General features: G+C 39.7%; 1 protein-coding gene across 1 annotated transcript in view; it reads right to left on the reverse strand.

Annotated features, from left to right (window-relative positions):
* Positions 1–23,750, reverse strand: part of cdh13 (cadherin 13, H-cadherin (heart)) — a 344,376-nt gene that overhangs the window by 21,518 nt on the left and 299,108 nt on the right. Inside the window, exon 12 of the mRNA XM_044193744.1 lies at positions 16,021–16,163. Within this exon, the coding sequence (XP_044049679.1) occupies positions 16,021–16,163 (143 nt within the window). The remainder of the gene's footprint in view (positions 1–16,020; positions 16,164–23,750) is intronic.

Raw genomic sequence — 23,750 nt, forward strand, 5'->3', positions numbered from 1 at the left:
ACAATAGTTGTTGAGATACTGACACACAGACAGACATTGCCTTCACTAGACCCACGCTGTTAGCATAGCTAAACCTTTTCAGCACCATACCCATTATAGTAGCATTTGTATATGTTAAGAGAGACGTCTTTTTCTGCACAATCCTTCCCTCCTTGTCTTTATTAGTCCCTATCCCCTCAGCAATGGTTGACCCTGGGCATTGCAATGTATTGTATAAGTTAATGCCAATGTGCCTGCAAGTGAATTAGGTTTAGTCAAATCAAAGTAATCCAATCACATTTGAGGCTCTGCGATTTTGCATCTTGTTTACAGTTTAAAACAACATAAATGGAGATGCACTCCAATCCCTGCACTGTATTGCTCTGCAGCCCTCCTTTTTTCACAGACTGCTCTCCTTTATTTAGGGTTTAATTAGGTTGCAGGGATGAAGTCTGAAAGTTTTGAAACTTGCATAAGCTAAGTAACTTCTTTATTCAAGTGAAGAGTGTTTTTTGTCGAAATGAGATAATTAATGATGTATTATTTTCACTGAAAAATTTAACAGTCCAAAGCCAAAATTAACTTTACACAAGTGGGCATTGATTCTGATAAATTGGTTTCAGAGCAGGAATTACATTAATTAATGAGTAAGATTAGGGTTAATTGTCTCCATAAAAGTCCCCCTTCAATATTAAAAGGAGCAAAGCTTGCAAGCCAGTTCAGGCAGACAACTCCAGCAGCTGTGCTACACTTGCACATGATAAACTCTACTAAATGCATCATATACTGTATATCCAATGCACCCTTTGCAGTAAGCCGACCTACTTAAGATAATTTTGGTCTGGTATGCTGCTGCTGCACCACTCATTTGCAAACAATTTCTGTAAAACCCTGATGGAAATGTTTCTGCTGTTCTTACAGTATTTCAAGCCTCACCTCTGCCCTGCAACCACCAGTAGGCTTTAACTGTAAGTTCCTCTAGTCTTAGATGAGCTTCTACTTGTGGGGAGTGTCGAGATCAAAGCATAGAAACAAATGATAACTCTGTATAGTAATATGTAAATACTCACACAGAGTATCCATTAAACATGAGTGAGCTTACTGATCTATGCTTAAGTGGAGATGTAAAATATAATTCCTTAAACCTGCAATAACAGATCTTGTGGCCGCTCAGCAGAAAAAAGCTGTAAACACAACACTGACATATCCATCACAACTTGATATTACGATATAACAAGCAACAAACAGGTGCTTATTTATACATCCATCAGATATGGCGCAACATTAACATTCATTTGGAGGCGAGTTTCTGGACACCTGATGATTGTAAGTGCAATATTCTCTCCAAGTCCTGAAGGAAATATCTAGCTCTTTAGCTGCTAAATACTCCATTATGTTCACCAGGTAGTTGCTAATTTTGACTTACTGCAGTTTGGCGCTTGGCAGGTAGCATACAGTCTCTGAAAACGACGCTGATGAGTGTGAGAATGAACGAAAACAGTCAAGTTGTGGGCTGTAAAACTACATAGTCATGTGATCAATTTTTTAATATTAAAAATATTGATTATAGCAGCTTAAAAGTAATAATGTAATGACATTTTAAGCAATATATGTTTGATGGTTATAAAGAAGCATGATAAGAAAGCTGCAAACGTATTTTATATCTTCTCACTTATGATATACTGAAAAGTCAAGCTCATCAAGTGTTGTGCTTCCAGACTACTGAGAAAATATTGAAACATTTAAAACTCCAGGCAACCATTTAAATTTTATTCCATTATTTATTCCAAAAATTAACTGGTACTGCATTGCGGGAAAAACATACATGACTTGAAGTTTTGAATCGCAATTGACACAATGTCCACTGGAAAATTATTTGGATAAAATAAAACATTATGAATATGAAATGATTTCATGCAATGTTAGTTAATCCACTCAGCATAATCATGGGTAAAGTGGTTATACATTTGTGAATGTATGATGTGTATCACAGATATTTTCAAAATTTTAGGTTGCAGCATCCAAGTATTGCAGAGCACTATCTTGGATAGTGAAATGGGTGCAGGAAAGATGTAGGTTGAAGAAATTCTGCAAAGGCCAAATTCGTCACCTTCCTTTAGGGCAAGCCTAAAGGAAGAGGTTGCCTTGCTCCTTCTCCATCATCCACCACTTCTCCCGACACCTCCACCTGCCCCTGGCTGGCAGTTAGACAGTCCTGTTATTCTCCCATCTGCCCAGAGATGAGGGGAGCAAGCAGACTGATTGACTCCTGGGGCCGTCAGGTGTAATCCACAGCTATAGGCTACAAACTGAGGTTTCTTTCTCACTACTCCCTGCTTTCTCTTTATATCTCTGTATCTACCCCCGAAACAATCTTTTGCTCCCAACACTTTGGCTTTAGGCTAATGCTCTCTTTCTGTCTGACTGTCACTTTCTGTTGTTATCGCTTTATTTTTTTTTCTTTCTGTTGTCTGACTTTTCTCCCCACTGTTGTAGAAGAGGAAGGAAAGACAGGTTTGTGACCAGCAGCGGTTTGAAATGTATCAATTTCTACCCCTGCATGCTGTGGTGAGAATAAAATCCATGATCTGTTTGTGCTTGGACTTTCCTCTTGGGGGAAAATGTGTTGTAGCAGTGAGGTTTTATGAGATGAGGTGAGGGCAGGGAGCACAACACATTTGAAGGGAGAAAAAGTACAGCCAGTTCCATTTTCATTTTTGGCAAATTCGTACATTTGATCATTTTTTCTTTACTATGAATTAAGTCTGGCGAGTGCTCTGGCCACCAGTGAATTCATAGGATTAAAAAAGGTCTACTTGTAGAGTTTGTCACCAAGGCTGAAACAAGACTACTCTTATTTGGCTACATTTCTTTCTCTCATTAGAATAACCATTAAATAGCAGGACAGCTTAGGTACAAACAATCAGTGGATGATGCCCTTGGCTAAAAATATTCAGCATTATTATTACTATGAATATTTTCCTCAGCCACATAAAAGTAGATGATGAAGGAAATGAAATAACAACAAGCAGGGACTGGAGGAAGCCGGGAGCAGGGCTCGTGTATGAGGAATGGCTCATTGGAAAATGTCACAATACATCATGCTGCAACAGTCAGGAAGACTAATTCACAGGTAGAATACAGCAAGGTAATAGGGGAGACTGAGAAAAGATAAATTACGGCAAAATCTAAAATGAGAAAGGGAGGAGATGAGAGCAGGACAAAAGGAGCTTTGAAGGGGAGTGATTTTGGAAATTATATGATTATATGAAGTGTCTGCCATGTCAGAAATTTTTTCTGAAATTTAGTTAAATCTCTTCCCCATCACTTTATAGTGTCTTCCAGCAAATACAGCACACATGCAGTAACAGCACAATACTGAGCCATAATACACAAGGTAGCACATGCACTGCTGAATTCCTGAGTCCATTCTTGTTAAAACTGTTACACGACTCCATTCAAACACATCCAGCTGCAGTATGGGCCAAAATGAGTACACATTATGTTGAGGTCTGTATACTATCACACTGGGATACTTCTTTTTCCTTTGCTATGTGTTGAACAGCATTGTACTGTAAAGTCCTCAGTTAAGAAATGTGTTTCAACAGCCACAGCAGACCATTATATGGCCAGAAGAGGAATCACAGCACAGCAAATAAAACTGAAGAATCTATTTCTGAAGAAATTGCAGGTGTGAAGGCTGGCTGTTGAATGATACATGTTAAATAATACCAATAATGTATGAAAGTTATGGAATATTTTAAGGTCTCTTGAATAGCTGACACTACATGGCAATGCTGGCTTTAAAAGTTGAATAGTACCAATAATGTATTAAAGATGTGCAACATAAGGTTTGAATGGAGGTCTTCACCATCTTGAAATTACACTGTGTGTGTGTGTGTGTGTGTGTGTTTCTGTGTGTGAGACAGAGGTAGATTTGAATTGTGAATTAGGATTTTCTGGAGTTTTTAAAGGATTTTTTCTGTCCAGTTCGAATGAAGTGTGTTTTACAATTTTCTGCGAGGTAAAATGTCTTTCTCAATGAAGTCTGGTGGGCTTTAGCTACCATTTGTTTTAGTCTGAGATGCTGGTTTTAGTGGCAGTGAATGTCGCTTACAGCAGTGGTTCCCAACCTTTTTATCAGACATACCCCTATCAGATGGGCCTAAGTACCCCTTTGATAGATGGGATGGCATTATGATATTGTTCAAAGGTATTTTTCAGTAGTTTGCAATTGTACTACTGCCATTTGGAGTGACAGAAACTGGTTGTTTCAACCATTTACAGTATTTTTACTTTTAGCTTTTTGCTATCTTTTTAAATAGACTTTCTGCAGTCTTAATCAACTTGCAGTTGAATCCCCTGAGATTCAAGGTTGCCATGGTGATGCTAACTGCTGTGTGTGACTTCTGGCTTTATGAGTTTATTTCATAGACATTTTAGCTAAGGTGCACCTCTCATATTTCTGCTTCTAGCTCAAAGACCGTAACTCTTATTGTCAAAGTTAAAATACCGTAAGAGAGAGGAAAACTTGCTACAGAGGCTGTGTGAGATTTGTGTGTGTTGTGTCAAAAATGTGGGAATGAGGGCAGGTTAGAAATGTCCCTATTTCTGCCTCCCTCCTGGTCTCAGTTAATATGCAAGTCTGTACAGCAGCTGGCTGGCACTGCTGTCACTTTGAAGCTGACTGTGGCAACTGAGTGAGTTTGTTTGACTCTGTAGTTACATGTCTGCGACCGGCACACATTTTCCTACGTTTTGATGTATAAATTCTGCATGAAGAGTGAAAATTGTGAGAATGACAGTAAGTTGAAGAGAAGAGTTTAAAATTTTTACAGATCCTCTGCACTCTGACAGTTTGGTCCCTCACTCAAGCTCTGAACATTCTGCCCAATACACACGGATTGTAAATTCAGAAAAGGACTGAAAATTTAATGAATTTTGAACTCTGATGTAAAAAGTATGAAAGATATGAAAAAGTTTAATTAATGTGAGAAAGTCCCAAGGATTGTGAATGTTTTAAAGTTTGAAGGGAGTTTCTACATGAATGTATGTATTAGTGGGAAGAGCTTGAAGATGAGTGAGTTTGAAGGCTGTTCTCATTGACTGCCATTGTAACTTTACTTCAAACAAAGCTGAATATTTTAAGTTTTAATGGGATTTGAAAAGTTGAATAATACCCAGAATGTACAGAAGATGCAGAACATTTTGAACATTCCGTCCATTCATTTGAATGGGGAAAATTTCCTGGAAAACCTTGAATATTTTGGAAAGTATGAAAGTTTATCAAAAATCTGAATAATAGCTTACCATTCCCAATTAAGCTAAATATTTTGATGTTTGAATGAAATTTCTATGTTAAAAAATGCAGCGTAATAATAATAATACATTTTTTTTGTAGATGAACATAGGCTGTGAATGCTGAAAGCAACAACACACAATAAGACACTAAACAACACAAGACACAACAACTCAGAAAACAGAACAAAATGCACAGCACATATGTGTTTTGTATCAGGGAAAAGGTAAACTAAGACATGGTATAAGTAAACTTTTGATCTTTGAACACTGATCTAGGTTATAAAATACTTTATAACTCTTTAAATGAACCAATTTGAAGGCTCATCTTTTTCTGCAACAGTTTTAAGACATGAAATTCTACTTAAGTATTCATAAAGTTCAGTGTGGAGGTGGGTATGGTTAGCTTTAAGCTGCAGAGGGAGAGCTGGGGGAGTTGCTCAGGTGAGCAGCATCAAGGAGAGATAATTGGCACAGCTGAACCCAGTGAACTAATTATTCTCTCCTTAAAATACAGTAGCATGCTGGACAAGGAGCAGGAAGAGAGGCGGTTGGAGAGCGGACGGAAGAAGAGACAGAAAAGAAAGCAAGAACAACCAAAAAATAAAGAACATACACTGCAACCCTGGTGTCAGCGTGGTATCTCAGGGCCAAGACGAACTCTCGGTAGCACGATTACGCTACATTCAGAAACCATTAATGAGAGAGATTTGCTTTTAAGAATTCGGTTCTTCGTAAGCTTTTCCTTGGAAGCAAAATAAGAAAGATAGGAAAGCATTTTTCATTTGAAAAATTGTATTTGATTAATTTAAGCAGTGAACTTTAATCTTATAAATAAAACAATTTGTACTAAGAAAAACATTGCAAAGCCCTTGTGGATCTGTTTCTGACATGGCATATACTGGAGACTGTTGTTTAGCTTGCTCAAATATTGATTCAACTTTATAAGAGAAGTGTATTATAGCTGATTTCTTGGGTTTTCTTACATTACTCTGCCTCAAGATAAAAATTCCTGATACTTAATGGATTGCAAATGGATTTATTGACATCAGTATTTAGAATTGAAAAGGAGTCACATATGCCACTTCACTTTCCTGTGGTCAGTGCATTTCATGGACAGGAAAGCTACTAATACCATTCTGTGCACTCACTGTATTGCTGGATGATACCATATCCTATCTGATTTTGTATTTTCCTGCTCCTCTCTATCTGTCTTGCCACTGTGTAAGTTCCAGACCTTGTTAAAACTCCCTTCAGATAACCCACTTCATTCTGTCCCATCACTCATCATTCTCCTCAGGGCTTCGGCAAACACTATCACATGACACCCTGCTAATCTGATTGGCTGATCAGAACTGTAAATGAAACCAGCCAGAGCCAATTACAATAGGCACAAGTCATTAAGAGAGATGACTTCGGGGAGAGAAGCGGTGCTGGGGACAGGTGCATCACTGCTAGTCTGGCAAATTACTTTCAGAATAGAGTTTGGGTTATCACTTGCTGGCTATTATACCAAGTGATTGGAGAAGGAGGGCATTGATAGGGCTTAAAGTATGCTTACACTGCAAGCTCTTTTGTACTAACTAAATACCAAAATTAGCTTCCTTGGGAGATTTCTTGTTTTGGTCTGCTCCCAGAAAAACTCTGCTACAGGATTTTTACTGTGATAAGGTTTCAGATCAAAATGAAAAAGTGTCTACACAACAAGTGAAACAACTTTAATTAGTAAGTTTGTAAAACTCACACTATTCACAGCACTTAAACAAGATCTAATGGCCTACTGGGCCAATATGAAATTATAAAAAGCTTTATAAAAAGCTCCTTTTAAACAGTTTACATGTTTTACTTATATTTTATTGTAGTTTGATTTCCCGCTACTGTGCAAACAGCAAAGAAATCCAATAGTTGGGATATTTAACCCAAAATCACAAATGTGGACCTCAATTTGGCACTAGAGGAGAAGTAAGGGTTTGCCAAATTCACTATGATTCATCATCTGGGGATGATGTAGTAGATATTTTACAGGATAAGTGAAACCTTTGACCTGCTGGTGGCGCTACAGCCAAAGTCAATAAGATTCATCCACAGTGGACCATGACCAACAATGCCATCCGTAGAGGCATGCCACTAGCGTAGCTACAACATGAACATCGCCCGTTCCTACCATCACTTTCCTTGGCATTCAGAAATTCAGAAAATTCAGAAATACTTTATTGATCCCCGTAGGGAAACTCTTTGTTCCAGTAGCTCTTCTTTACGTCAGTGCACACAGGAGAAAACGATATTATACACTATAAACAGGTCAGAAATAAATTAAGTAACATGTTGGTATAAGTATAAGATAAACTAAGTGTCGAGTACCAAGTGGGTTTACTGGTAGATGGTGAAGTACAGTATAAATACAATGTCACTAATTATGTAATAAATAATAGTAAAAGCGGAGGTGCATGTACTGTCGAGAGTAATTGAGGTATATCCGTAACAGTAATAAGAAAAACTAACAAGGGGCATTTGTTGACCGCCAGCCCCGCCAAACTTATTTGAATATTGGGATCTGATCACAATGTGGGCAGAATCAAGATAATGAGAAGCCTTATTAATACCAGGTGTAAATGGGGTCTTTGGATCTTGTTACCCGCCTGCCTAGCCCTCTGGATTTGTTTGGCTGTTTGGACAGATTTCCTGAACTTTGTATTGAATCTTGGACACATTAAACTTGGTTTTAACTTAACCTGCATACCTCTGAGTCGGGCACTTGACTTTGGTGACATCATGTAAATCCCAGCAGACCTGTGAGGAGGTCTAATTGGCCAGAGTAATTGAAAACACCTTTAATATTTCACAATAAAATTCCTGAATTATCTGTCTACAAAATAAAATGTTGCATACAATTTTGGACAATTTTTATACAACACAAGCAAACCAGTCTTCAAAATATCTTAGAACTTCCAAATCAAGGCTTAACAACTATACTCAAGTTACCATGATACTTATGTACTGTTTATGTGTGTGCATGTGGGGTATTTTGGCGAGTTTGCACATGCACAGGAGGAAGGAAATTTCACATTTAAAACTGAGCAGTTCCGTGCCGATTTCAACAGCAAAGGTGTTAATTGAGGTGGCAACTTTGAAACTGTAAGGCTGTGTAATTAAAACACCCTCCGAGCCCTGCACACCATACGCCCACCACTGCCACCATACAGCCCAGATAGATAGACACACACCCTGACATACACAGATGGTGCCTTCACCTCTTCATCAGGAACTAAGCCTCTGACAGATTTCCTATGTTGGTCTAATGAAAAACTTTCTGGATAAACTGAAAGACATCCTCCATCAGCAGTGTTTGCCTGATTCTGTCATCTGACTTCATCTTTCATTATCTATCCCTCTCCATCTCCACTACCCACTTATCTCATTTCATTTAGATCCCTGTCATTACAACTACACCCAAAGCTGTTCATATCTACATAGAGGAAACCCTCATGGAAAATTCTGATAGAGATGTGCTGGGTGAGGAGGTTGGGGGGCACTTTTAAAATTTTAATCTTACTGAATATACTCACTTTCCACATAACCAGTAGCTTCAGTATTTTACAAAATAAGTATCCTGGTGTCACTGCACTCAGACAGAGGCTCTCTTGCTGAGTGGGCAGAGGCGTGTTTGTTTTAGTGCGTGCCAGGCGCAGCGATAACTTCTGATCTGTGGATGAATCAGTATTCCAAGGACACAAGAGAGGCAGGGCCTGATAACAGCCAACAACAGAGAGACACGTTTCTTCCCTGGCAAAGCTGAACAAAGGTATTCTTTAATCACAGATGTAACGTGAGTCTGTTTACAAGGTGGCGACTTCAGCAAGAGGTTTCGCTACAAGACGAGAAATGAAAGATACAGGCAGTCAGACAGGGACAGGAAGAGAGAGACAGAGGTTGAGGAGGTGGTACTAAAGTGCTAAAATGAGAAAGACACAAAGACACAGTGTGTATTTGGGTTTAATGAGGCAGTGCCGCAAGACAGGGGAGGCAACAGAAGGCAAGACAGCGTCGAGCTGTGATCTTCTGCGCTTTCCAGAGCATATCCCATTACACTTCCATTATCCTGGGTCAAGATGCCTTGATTCCCTACCCTGCACCCTTCCCTCACGCAGACCTCACCCCTGCCTACTGCTACACAGGGTCATAATTGATTGGCTGGGCAAGAACACATTTCAGCACAGTAGTTAACCTGCTTGCCTCCGTGGCTGTCTCCATAAAGGGATTGACAAGAGAGAGATAAATGGAGTGAAAGTGACCTTAAAACAAGAGGCAAGTAAACACTTCCAGAATTCATATAACCTTGTTTTGGTCAAATGCTGTCTCACAAAGCCTCCAATCTTCTTACTCTGTCATTTTCCTCCCACAAAATTTCACTTAATTTCTTTGTCACATATTTTTTTAATTTTCACCTTTCACTTTTCTCCCTACCTTGAGCTTGTGTCTTCCATGTTTCCCTTTTTGTCCCCTTGACATAGAGCCTCCCGTTACTATATTTACCATTCTATTAGACACAGTCTGCTCTTTAGCCCTTTCTGTTTTGGTGTAATGGATTATTTGGAAAGGTATAGAGGACAGTCATGGCTGATTTCTAGCATTCACTATGTCTCTATCTTCTAACAGCTCAGTCTCAAATCCCTTATTAATCAAACATTTAAAAGCCAGAGCTGAAGAACTAAAAGACTCAACCATCTGTAAACACTGACATTCATCTTCACAAATGTAGAAGACTACTATTTTCTGTATTCTCTTCTTGGCCTGAGGATTTCAGTGCACTGGGCTGACACAATGGCTCATCATGTTTTATTACATTGCTGCTGTAGTTTGAGGCAGCCTGATCACAGCTGGCTAAAGACACAACATGAGTCTATCTATCTGTATTTAGCCTGCCAGGCTGCCTCACTCTGCGCTGGTGACATGGCAGACACTTAGCAGTGAAACCATTGTATCCGGGTTGGCCTAAAACGGGTAAATTACTCAGCCCATTATGGCAATGAGCGGCACACTGGTTCCCAGCACTTAGTATGGCAATGAGGCAGCACAGCAGCAGACATCACACACGAAGATGGACACATGTACAGACCCACAACGGTGTGTCTGCATGCACGCACGCACACAAAGGCTATCTCTGCTACTGACAGCCGGTTACCACTGTCAGTCTTTTTCTCTCTTTTGAGAGAAGAGATGATGAACCTATTATGCGGACCTGTCACAGAGAGATGGACAGATACACATACACTGCACACACACACACACCCAAACACACACACAGTCCTATTTAATTTGACATCCATCTCGGCACTCTCTCTCTCTCCTTTTGCCTCCTGCTTTTGATTTAAACCAGAGGGGAAGTGATGTGACTGTGATGAATGCTGAGACTTATCACACTGCTCAGTTTGAGTGCATGTATGTGTGTGTAATACTTAAAATTCCTGTAATTAACAAAGCTCTTTTTGACTGGAGGTTGTCTCACTGTGATACAGACAGACAGACACACACACCGTCAGTTCTGAGTCAAAATGAAGGTCTCTCCTCTGTACGTCCACGTGTTCAAAGCAAACACTGCTCGGCTCTTTTGCGCATAACTTAAGAGTTTTTAATAGCAGGTTCGGTGGCAGCAGACAGTGTGTGCGCGCCGCTGTGTTTCAGATGACTGGGGCTTTGATAATGTATTCATGCCTCCCAATGACAAATGGCTCCCACCAGGAGGCGGTTTAACATTTAAATGAGGAGCAGGAGAAAACATTGAACCACAACACACAGCAGTGAGTGGATATGCAGGGGCAGGCCAGAGAGGCACTGCATGTACCAGGACAAAGACATTAAAAACCAGGATGAACACCCAACTGCAATCCACCCACAAACAAACACACAGACCCACAAACACAGAAAACAAAAACTAATGTGAAGGAAGGAGTAAGGAGTAAGATGGGAGGAGAACAGCTGGCGTCCCAGCGGGGAATCAGAGAGCAGAAGAGAATTTGTTGGCGTGCAAACCAGCAGCTACTGCTGAGAGTTTATATAAACAGCCCGTCAAGCCCTCTGCTCAGGTTGGAACAACATCTCCTCAAACAATATCGCGCCGCTCCGCCGGCCTGCCAGGTGCCGCTGCCCAGGCAAAACTAGGTTGTGGCTTTTCAGTCATTAAGTCAAAAACAGAAACACATGATGGGAGGAGGGAGACAATGTGCACTAATAGTCAACTTCACGGAGTGACAAATGGCTCTCTGCCTCTCCTGCAAGTGCAGTTGATTGCTATGGCAACCAAGTGTAACCTCCAGACTACAGACCCACTGCTGCAAATTCACCAGCTGAGATGACCCTTGACCTTGACATCAACATTATCATTACTTAACCCCCAGATCCTGTGTTCCCTGTAGTAGTAGTAGTTCACTCCATCGTTCACCAGCTGATCTGTTCTCATTTCAATCTGTTGCTAACCATGCAAAACATTTACCAAGAGTATACTTCCCATTTCAAGCTAGCACACAAGGTCAAATTGCCTTAAAGTGGCCATTGGATGGCCCATGACAGAGGAGAAAATTCTTATTTTAGAAACACTCTCACCCCTTGAGTTCCACACAGCAAGTCTTTTGGTAACTGGCAGTATATTTTCTTTTGGAGAAATATTCAGTAGGTAAAAATCAAATTCATTGGTTGATAGATAGTAAATTTTTAGTACCACATGTAATGAAAGATATACCTAGAAAAATTGTAGATAAATATAATGTAATGTGGTTAAAGACCACTCTCTAACCTCCCTCACTATCTGTTTCTTTCAGTTGATTTTTCTCCTATTCCAGAATATGTTTTCCTAATTGTCTTTTTTGTACAGGTACTCATATATGCCTCTCCTTTAACCTCCTCCCTTTCTGTTAGACACAAGTCTATTTCTCCTTTCACTTTCACCCTCCTCTTCTCCAGTGCAGGGTAGATAGGTATTTATCTGAGGTCTCCCTACATAAAGATAAAGATGAAGATGTAAGGGTCAGTGGATATCCTGTTGGTAGTCTACATAGGTGGGTTGTCATACAATCATTGAGCAGATCGCTGTGGGGAAGGAGCAAATTGGTCCTATTAATGACAGAGCGTGCAGCAAAAGAGGCAAGACAGGAGTCAAGCGGATATCAGTATTCTGCTCACATTTCAATCACGTGCACAGACACCGCATGCACTCAAGCATTGATACAGTAGGTTGTTAAAGGCCTGGGTGCAGTAATTTTTATGGTTCTCCTTGCTAATATCTGTGTTGGTAGAATAGTGACTTAGGAGCAACGAAGACACAAGTGCATCTAATCTATCTCACCTCATATAGGAAGGAGTACAGTTTGAATTTTATGGTTTGGCTCAAGGGATGGCATTGTCGGTTGGCCGGTCCCCCACTTTGGTCCAGTCTGAAATACCTCAACATTTATTGGATGGATTGCCAGAAAATTTTTATATATTTTCATGGTCCTCAGAAGGTGTATCCTACTGACTTTGGTGATACTCTGACTTTTACCGTAACACCACCAAACAGTGGATATTTTTGGTTTTTGGTAAAAATGTCTCGAGGGATGCATTGTTATGAAATTTTGTACAGACATTCATGGTCCCCAGAGGATGAATCCGAATAACTTTGCCAATCCCTTGACTTTTCATCTAGTGCCACTAGCAGGTAAAAGTCTTTACTTTTCCAGTGAAATAGCTCAACACCTACTACATCGATTAGCAAAACATTTTGTTCAGACATTCATGGTTCCTAGACGATCTATCCTTGGTCCTATCCTATCCTAACTTTGGTGATTCCCTGACTTTCCCTGAGCCACCACAAGGTTCACATTTGTGGCTTTCAGTGAAAGGTCTGGACAACTATAGAATGGATTGTCATGAAAAAAATAGGTATGGTCATGTCCCCCCTCAGGATGAAATGTAATAACTTTGGTGATCCCCTGACTTTTCATCTAGGTAATAGCATTTAGCTCAATGCACCGCTGTGCCTACATAAGTATAGCCTCACAGAGGTACTCTTAGTCTTGTTTTGATACTAGTGCCAATGTGATATCTAGATTTCAAGTACTTATACCAAAACAATACTTTTTTTGATACATTACTTTGAGTAATGTAAACATGTTTTTCATTTTGCAAAAGAAGCTAAACCTCCCAACTGTTAAATGTTGTCACAAGCAACCATACAAGAACATCAGGATCAATCAGGAAAAATCTGACCAATGAAGAAGTCAACATGACTATTACCAAGAATTTGATGCCACATTTTGGTACTTGATAATTGGTGCTACTGACACATTTTGGACAGCAAAAAGTATTGAGGTTCGATACCTAGCCCTAGATAAAAAAACACAAAACAATAGACTTAGAGAGTGCAGTACCAAGGCTGCCATCCGCGGTGCCATCTTGATTGATCCCCGATTTAAAAGGAATAGTTTGACATTTTAGGGAATATGTTCATTCGCTCTCTTGCCGAGAATTAGCCGAGAAGATTAATACCACTTTCATGTCTGTACGGTATGAAGCTACATTCAGCAACTGGTTAGCTCTGTTTAGCACAAACTAGATATAGAGGTAAACAATTAGCCTGGCTCTGTCCAAAGGTAACCAAATCAAACCGCCAGGAAGTGCGTGGCTTTGTTGCCAATTTGACATAGAGGCCAAATCATGTAATTACAACGTCCGGATCCGTCACGTGATGCACATGGACCCAAAAATACTTTCCCCCATAGACTATAAAACGGTGGATAATTTTTTTTGAGAGTTACAACCCCCGGGAAATGACTCGTTTCATCATAATTTGATCCATTTGGTCCAACAACATTTGGAAACTATAGAAGAGCCGCACGATTAAATAATTTTATCCCCATTCAAGTTAGTGGAGGGCTAAACTGGAAGTTAGCGGTGGAAGTCTCTTGTGCGCTTGCGCTATGGGCCCCATAATGTGCAACGGAAGGCAAACTTTTTGGGCTTCATGCGCCACTGAGCAACTTTCATACGAATGAACTGGGCCCCGCCTCCGACGCTGTATCCAGTTCTCTTCATACATCCATTATGGCTCCCTAGCCATTAAACTGGCTAGGGAGCTTAAGCTATCATAAAACCCATAATGTGTAATTTTTATGCTTTGATTTTTTTAATAAACAAATAAGATTTAATATATTACTTAGTGAGCTTTGGAGGCGTTGGTAGGCATATTTTGTTACCTTCAGACAGAGTCATTCTAGCCATTTCCCTGTTTCGGGGCTTTGTGCTAAGCTAACCGGCTACTGGTGGTAGCTTCATATTTATCATACAGACATGAGAGTGATATCAGTCTCCTCATCTAACTCTTGGCAAGAAAACCAATAAGTGTATTTCCTAAAATGTTTAACTATTTCTTTAAAGCATATACATAACAGCCTACAGTATCTTCTTACCCTACCCACTCTTCTGGCTCCAACACAAATCTTAAACCCTGCTTTGGCCACTCATAATCTTCACCATTTCTCTTTTTTTCCACCTATTCCTTACCCATATCCCCGGCTCTATATCTTTTCCCTGTTATCTGCTCTTATGTCCCTTCCTTTTTTTCCCTTGCCCCTTCCACCTCCTCCACCTTCTCCTCCTGCCCCATCATTACTCCTCTTTCAATGCTCATCTTTCTAAGGCTGCCGAATTCCCCAGCACAACGGTGCTATTCTGCTGCCTACTAATAGAATCTCTCAGTTCCTCTAATGGATCTGTCAGAATCTCCCTGAACACAGGAGACCAGATAGAGTGATAGGGAGAGGGAGAGAGACAGAGAGAGACGGGGACAAAGAGACAGAGAGACACAGAGAAAGCAAAGAAAAAAATGTGAGACACGCAGGGGATCTTGACACTTTCATCCATGCCTTGGAAAGTCTCAGAACAGCAGCTCCACTGACACTGCCAACCAGTGACCATATGGTCTGATAGAAGCAGTGCCACTTAAGGCCATCCCACTGTCACCACGGGATAATGGCAGTTTCACTGTGGCCAGGTGAAACTAACAAACTGGGTGAGTCCTTTCAAAGTGTGTACTGTACTTATATATAGAGGCACGCTTTGTTTCTACTTCTTCATGTTCGCTGCAAAGATTCTGCACCGACACTCATCACCCAGGAGAAATTCTTTGTAAAATGCAAATGAGAATACATCTATGGTGGGAAATTTTGCGGGCTCGCTGCCACTGCCACTAAAGTAGAATCTTTCACACCAATAACCTTGAAAAACATTAAATACCTTAAATAGCTTATAAAAATGTGTTTTGAATGATAGTTAAAGTGAACTTTGTATAAGTATATTTCATAGAAATATTTGGTGCTGTGGTGGTTTTACAAACAATGTGACCAGGACTTTGACATTGTTTTTCTGTTGAAGCCTCTCTATGCTGTGCTCTTTGTCACTTTATCCACCAGGGCTATCGCTGTCCATACTAAAAATCCAATTACTCATTTCTTTGTTCCAAACAAACCTTTGTCACTTTTTGTGCATCAAATGGTTGTTTTTTGGGAAATATCTACCAGGCACCAGTTTAGGACAGTAATTGCAAAGCCTTTCATTTTCTAGCTACCACTTACTGCTGTATTATATTAGTGGAAAAGTAGCAAAATGGATTTATTTATCTAAAGGTTTTACAGATTAGTTAAATTATGTCGCATACTGTTTATGTCTAATTATCTTCTATCGTTTTCATACAGTGGGGTATCTGACACTCACCGTTATCTGTGGCGATGAAGACAGCTGTGTATTTATTGTCATGGACATAAGGAGACTCACGGTCCAGCGAGGCCGAAGTGTTGACAGTTCCTCTGACTGGGTTCACACTCAGCCAGCCTGCTGGGTCTTGCAGAACAGCATACCTAGGAGAAAGTAAATAACATAAGCAAGAAATTGGGACCATATAAGCACAAGAACATCAACTATACACTATAACTATACAAACGTTTTCTTTCCAGTTTATTTTGGCTCTACATTTTAAGGTTCCATGCATCCCACAGACACAGGCAGCTCTACAGACACAACAACAGACAACACAGACATACTCAGACAATACTCCATATTTGTCCTGTACAATATACAACTCCACTGAATTCCTGACTCCAGCTTAAAAACATTCCCATTTCAAAAAATAATACAACAGGATTTTAAGTTTTTAGGACATCGTACATATGAAATCTGGTTGCATAAGTTCATAAATGCTATTGCTGAAAAACATACATAAAGTATTTATACATCATCAATAATACTTTTGTTTTGTTAAGGTTGATCCAAACATGTTGTACACGTAAGCATCAAGACCAGATAACAACTACATGAAACGAAAACAAGGCTAACAGTTTTTTTTTTAACACAATCTAAAGGACATCACTGAGATAGCACATTATTCACTTTTTCCATCTGCCCTTAGAAGAGCAGCTCTTCCAGTTACCTTGGACACCTACTACCTCAAAAGATTAAAACAGAGTAGGTGAGACCCTTTAATGTACAGTAAGTCTAAAAACAAGTAGTTTCAATGATTCTACAATATGTGAGATGTAAAAGATGCTACAATGCTACATAAAAAAGGCTATAATCAAACATGTAACACTAGTAAACTGCAGTTTGATGATGTTTTACCATCTGAAGTAAGATACTGTACAGGCTACTGCAGATATGTATGGAGATGTATGTATGTGTGCGTTTCAATGTTTAAAGAGTAACTCAACCTCCAAACCACTTTTTTCAGGTGAAAACCAATGTATGTTGGTATTTAGTAGTGTCGTTGAGGGATGCAGGTCAAAATCTTGACATTTTAGTGCAAATTATTTGAATTTTACATATTGTGTTATAAATATGCATAGTGACTGCCCTCTACAGGTTGAAACTCAGCTATTGCAGTTGGATTTTGCTATTGGCTGATCTGGAGACAGGTGACGTATATGGTGGCCATTTTTGTTACCAACCAACCCAAAACTCAGATCAAACTGTCAAACTAGGCAGTACTGATCAAATATGAATCAAGATCATATTACTGCATTGCCTATTTACCTCCTCAAATGTTTTCAGAAAGACATTTTAGTGTACTGTTCAGATGTAATTTGTGAAAGTTTGTGACCAGGCCGGCATTTTTTCCTGCTTGAAAATGGACCAAGCACCGCCCCGTCACTCAGTGCTACGTAACGTAATAACCCTAAGTCATTAAACTGGACATTGATCAGCTTAAATAGCCCTCTAAGTGTTAGTCTATATGACCCTAGGTCATTAAACTGGACATTGATCATTACATCTCGTAATGCAATACTTGACATAATTGTGCAATATTCTGTGTTAATTCTCCTGTGTAATATACTCTTTTTTAGTTTAGTTTAAAATTCCCTATTTATTGATATTTATTCATACCTCTATTACTGCTGTGCAATATCCTCCATCTCATTATAATCTTAATAAGCTTAGCTTGACAGTTCATGCACTATTACTTTATACCGTATTATTTTCATCAACCGGTAAACCCACTATGTACTTCACACTTATTTTATTTCATACTTATACCCACTTGGTACTTAATTTATTTTCTGACCTGTATTATAGTGTATCATATTTTTTTGCTCAGTACTTCTATTCCTGTGTGCACTGACGTGATAGTGAACTGCTGTAGCAAAAGAGTTTCTCATCAGGGATCAATAAAGTATTCTGATACGTCACACATTTTATTGCTCTGATCGGTTGTAGGCCTATCCAATTGCGCCCCCTCCCAGCGCTGCCATTTTTTCACGTTCTAGAGGCATTTTTTAAATTTCCAGAGTAGAGGCATTTCAGCCAAACTTTGGGGTTTAGTTACTCTTTAAGATTATGACATGTACCTGTACAGGTGTGTGTGTGTGTGTTTGTGTGTGGTAGGTGTCCCAAGCTGAGGGGAGAGATGACACTTAAAGTTCTACGACTAAAATGTCTTAAAAAACATTTTCTTTTCTTTTTACACTGTTCAGGAGATGAAATAAGGATTTGTTGAAATAAATAATAGGATAATATTTGGTACTCTTTAACATGGTGCTGCTGGTGACAGTGGCAATGAATGCCACAGAAGATCATGATGTTATGAATAAGAAAGAGTTTGTTTAAGATTTGTTCAGTGAAAGAAAGTGGGATGTTATGGGGATGAGCGAATGAGAAAATGGGTGTGAAAATGTAAGTTCCTGTGCATAGGCTGCATAGGTGTAGGTGACTGCAACAGCAGCTCCTGCAGGGCTGAGGGTTGAAGATGATGGAGGACCTCTTGAAAAATCTTGTGGGCGAACGGCCAATCCTTGAAAACGAGCCGAAGTGCGGATCACGACCCTGCTAATGTGGCCACTCAGCTGGCCACTGATGGCTGGTAGATGGTGATTGGAAGGGGCTTGCATCTGTGTTAATGTCACAAGTGATTGATTTAGCACTACTTTTTTGTACACAAATGTGCACACACACGTATGCATATGCACAACTTTATATAAGCTCTTGTCCTGTGAAACATCTCATACATGCACAAAAGGCACACACAGGCAGCTGAAAGTTTCTCAAACACACACACACAGACACACAAGACTACAGACTTTCTTCACCACAAGGCCGCTCTTTGCCAAAGTGCTCAGCAGTAGACAAATTGTCTTTGAAATGGAGCTCTCCAGCTAACAGAGCGCGACAAAGCCTTGGGAAATGGCTTTGCAATCAACCTCTGCTCACACCTTTCTCCTCTCACTCTCCCTCACACACACTTTCCCTGCCAGTGATTACTACTGTTAACCAGCACATATGTTTTACTATAACAAAAGAGGCACTGCTGCGAGGTTAAATGCACTATTAATAATGACACATACAATACATCATTGTGCATGCTCTCTTTTTGCCTGTCTCTCTGTCTTACACACACACATACACACTTTACGCAAACACACATAGTACACCCACATGATTCATAAGGCAAACTCCTCCAGTAAAACAGAGCTAGACTCACAGGTTATTAACCTCCATATGTCTCACTCCTCCCATCAATGACTACACTATCAGATGCACAGTATGATCTCTGTATTGCATCACCGTTTCGTCATCACCACTTTGTGACACAGAAACACACATGCACATGAATACAACAAAGCTTTTTGGGTATTTGATATCAAATATGTAGGACCTACCAAATATGCACTGTATATATACATTATCTACACTGTATGTGTCAGTGAACATGACCAATATTATCTGCCAATTTTTCTTATGTCACAAAAAATTGCAGTACAGAAATGCCAAAGTTATGTTTGAGGTGATTTAGAAACATTGTCTCCTCTCTATATATTTTTAACTGTAAAATGCACTACTCTATTCTTTAAAGAAATAGATTCATATTTTGGGAAATATGCTTATTCACAGCCAGTTTAGCTTATCTTAGCCCAAAGACTGGAAACAGAGGAAAACAAAAGTAATATCTCTCAGTAATATCTGTTTAATCCGTACAAAAATTGAAGTGTAACAATGACATGATATGGTGTTATATATATACACTGGATTATTTCTTTCTGGAGCTGCTTGGCAATCTCATGATGATGCCAAGACTGCTTCCTGTCTTTGTGCTAAGGTAAGATAACCAGCTGCTGGCTTTCACTTCATATTAAGCATACAGACATGGCAGTGGTATCCATCTTCTCATCCATATATTATGTCAATATTGATATTGACCTAAAAAATCCAGTTAGTGTTACAGTAAGTCCAGACACCAACCACAACTACAATCTCAATACAATGTGCTATGACATACATTTTGATTTTTTATGCCCTGCTACATCTTTCAGAGTAAAGCAAAAATCCCTCTGTGTTAACCAGGGATTGGAGTCAACCAGCCCAACCAGCCTGTATTCATCCCTGAAATCTTCCCTTAAATGTTCATTTTCCTTCCACATAATCTCACAAATTCACTCTAAAGCTCAAACCCTGAGAACCTCTTTCAGACATGTGGGATATTCCATAGCTGGCAGCCAAAAAACAATGGAGCAACGCAGACTGGTGAGTAAAATATCAGGGTATTATGTTTCTTCCTATAGTAGAAGTTCTAAAGAAGTGTAATGCTTCTTTAGTGCAGGCTCAAAGGTAACCACTAAATGAATCAGATCCACTGTTCCTCCTCTCTGTGCAAACACGGGGACAGTCCATTAGAGCCCTTTAAAGGGCAAATTAGAAAGACATTAAAAAGCCATTAGGAATATTCATATCTGGTTATACATGGTTATCTCCAAAACCAGAGAAGGCCCAAACAAATCAGTCAACAAATGAGACAGTTCACAAACACAATGATCACACGTCCTCGTTTAGCTGCAAATACACACATCCACTTTAAACATGCACACACAAAAGCAAGTGAAAAGTAAAAGACTCAACTCAAAGCAAAAGTGGCCTGTATGTTCTGCTTGCACTGTGAAATAATTCTCAAGACAGCAAAATGATTTGTCCAGGTTTTTGCTTGAGTGGCAGAAAGTGCCACGTCGTGAGGAACACACGGCAACCCCAATGTAAGAGAGAGCAGGTCGTTACTATTGGTCTTTCCACTGGACTGCAGAGCCTTATGGGCTACACTGAGCTGCTATAGCTGGCATCAGAGCCCGGTCAGGGGTTGTGTGTGCGTGCGCATGTGTGTGTGTATATGAGTGTGTATGTTTTGGTAAGGGATTGCCCTTAGCTGTAGGAGGACACAGATGAGCCTGGTTGGGGCTGGCAGGAGTCTAGTGCATCTGTCTGACTGTCAAGGTGTCTCATTAGAGGTGACCCAGGGCCAGAGACATAATACACTACCAGCCTATGAGGGAATATTCTCTTATATAAGCCTCTCTGAGAAGCCATCATTTCAGTGTTTATTAAAAACAAAAGTTTAGTTTAAATAATGAGTCAAAATGGAAATGGTCTACTTTTAAGTTGAAAATACTATAATTTAAGAAAATTGCAGACACTTGCCAATTTTTATTAAATAGTTAAATGCATGTAATTCCGCAGGGGGACTGCTATTTCAACAATATTTAATAAGAAAACAGTGCAAAAAAAACTGAGGATGTAAATAATTTATTTTGACAGCTAATTCAGAAGTTCTTATCTGAGAACTTCCCTGTCGCTCTTGTGGATGTGTTTAGACAGATGAGCTCTCTCTAACTCTGATCTGAGCCTTGTTCCTCAATTTTCCCAGACAACTCAAAGGGATCTGGGAGCAGTAGGGAGAACGAGGCTTGCCGCCCACTTATAATCCAGTTAGATCAGTAGCAAAATGCTGGCATACATTTTGTGCATCTGTGTGTGTTTTTATGTCAATAGCAGTTGTGGGTGGGACACACAGAATTAGAGAGAGACCATTTGTGGTAAGAGTTCATTTAGAGAGAAGATAAAAGCTGAGTAGTGAGCGCGGTAAAGGAGAGCTCTTTGCATAAATGCTGATTATTGCTTATCTTCTACTCTTCTAAGTATTAGTAATATAGTGTCATTCTTTGTGCAGTTCCCTTTTTAAAATGCACATAAGTTTGCTGGATCTTAAACATATGTACTTTCTGAGCTGGACAATGTACTTTTCTAATACAAAAGTTAACCACGAAAGTGCTTTTCAATTTGTTTCATTTGATTCCTATCATCAGTATGTTGTTTGTTCCGCCTCTTGTTTGTACATCACGTCTGTGTCGAGACGCTCAATCTAATGATCTTAAATGGTTTGTCATGGACTGTGCCACTTTCCTTCCCTCTTTGTTTGTCTGTCTGATTGTTCTCCTCCTGTGTGTGTATTTGTGTCTGTCTGGGCGTGGTTTACTGGTGCTGCTCTGCTGAGGATTCTACACACCTGTTCCTCATCTGCTGCTGCACTTCTCCAGCACACTGTTTTCCATCCACCAATCAACCATCCGCCAAAGTCCCTGAAGTATATCTACACGGGTCTTCACCAGATCGTCTGTTTGCCTCTGTGATCTCGGCCTCAGAGCCTCTGTACTAGCAGTTTTTCTGTGTGTGGGTTTTGACATCTCGTCTAAGTATGTGATTTCTTGTGCTCAGGTTCGCTGTTCGATTCACTCTAGCCAGCTGTCTCTGCTCTGCCTACCTGCTCCGCCGGACTTACAGCCAGTGTCCGGGCCTGTCCAGCTTCTCTGTTCTTCTGTTAATTCATCCCTCCTGGTTGCCAAATAAACTGTTTTTTTCACTACATTTACTTCTGTTGAGTCTTGCTTTTGGGTCCAGATTTCTTTGTTTCATAACAGTTTGTTAATTAATCTTAACTTGGGTCATTAAGTACAATATTAGATGGATTGAAATGTTACAGCAAATGTGCGCGTAAAACAAATGAGTTTCAAGCAAGTATTTATTCTTATATAACATAGGCCTATAACATAAAATGTAGGACAAGGTTTTTTTTCAGGCTTACTGAATACTGAGACTGTCCTCACAGAAAAATGACAGTATTGATAATTTGCTGAAATGCTTAAAACCACCTACATGTATGTTATTGTTATCCTGACAAGAAATCCCCTCGTGGTCATGTGAACGACTGGACAGTCTAATTAGTAAAGGCAGAAGTAGCGCAATGTTGTCATAACATCGCCAAAAGTCTTAGGGAGTTAGGTCAGGTGGATGGTTGGGTGTACAAACTGTGTGTGACCTCAACACAAGAGACCACAGTCTGCATTGATCCTTTTAAACATGAAGCAAACCTTTCCCTAGCTTAAAGGGCACTCCACTGAGTCTGGCATTTATGTGAACTTTTATGTATAGTTTTTGATCTGTTCTTAAAAGTATCTCTGTTGGTGTATCTTTAGCTGTATCTGTTTACCTCATATTACCTTATTTTTATGTATTGCTACTGTTTTGGGTTTTACTGTGTGTGAAGTACTTTGTAACCATTGTTTTTAGAGAAGTGCTATACAAAAAGTTATTTAGTATTACACCTGAAAAGTTGGGGAACTCGCAAGAGACAACAAATGGTAAAAACTAAAGCACCAGAGGCTGAGATATCCTGACTATTAGACCCTAGGTCAAGCTTCAAAAACACTGGATCCTACATTTCCCATAATGCAACTCAAAAGCGTCTGCTGTCTAAAAACCCACTTCTTCACATATCCTGGTTGTAACATGGGCTTTCTTCATCACTGTGACATCACCAGGGTTATTTTCTCACACTTTGCTCTGCAGGGAGCTTTTTAGAGGACATTATACAACTGTTTTCACAAGCTGAGTAGTACTCCTCACGTCGAGTAAACTGAACTTCTTCTGTAAAATCAGTGGATTGCCCCTTTAATCATGACCCCAGTCTTTTCCTAACTGAAATAATGTAGTTTGAGTTGCCTGAACTTAAAGTAGCTATAATCCATTTTTTTTTGTCATGGAAGCATATTAGGGTCAATTAATATTTTGAGCTTGTGAAATGATAAATTTCACAGCATGCAGTTGTATATCACCTTTTGTGTGCATGTGGAAAAAAG

Source organism: Siniperca chuatsi, linkage group LG4 (genome assembly GCF_020085105.1).
Source record: "Siniperca chuatsi isolate FFG_IHB_CAS linkage group LG4, ASM2008510v1, whole genome shotgun sequence".
In the NCBI taxonomy this organism is placed as follows: domain Eukaryota; kingdom Metazoa; phylum Chordata; class Actinopteri; order Centrarchiformes; family Sinipercidae; genus Siniperca; species Siniperca chuatsi.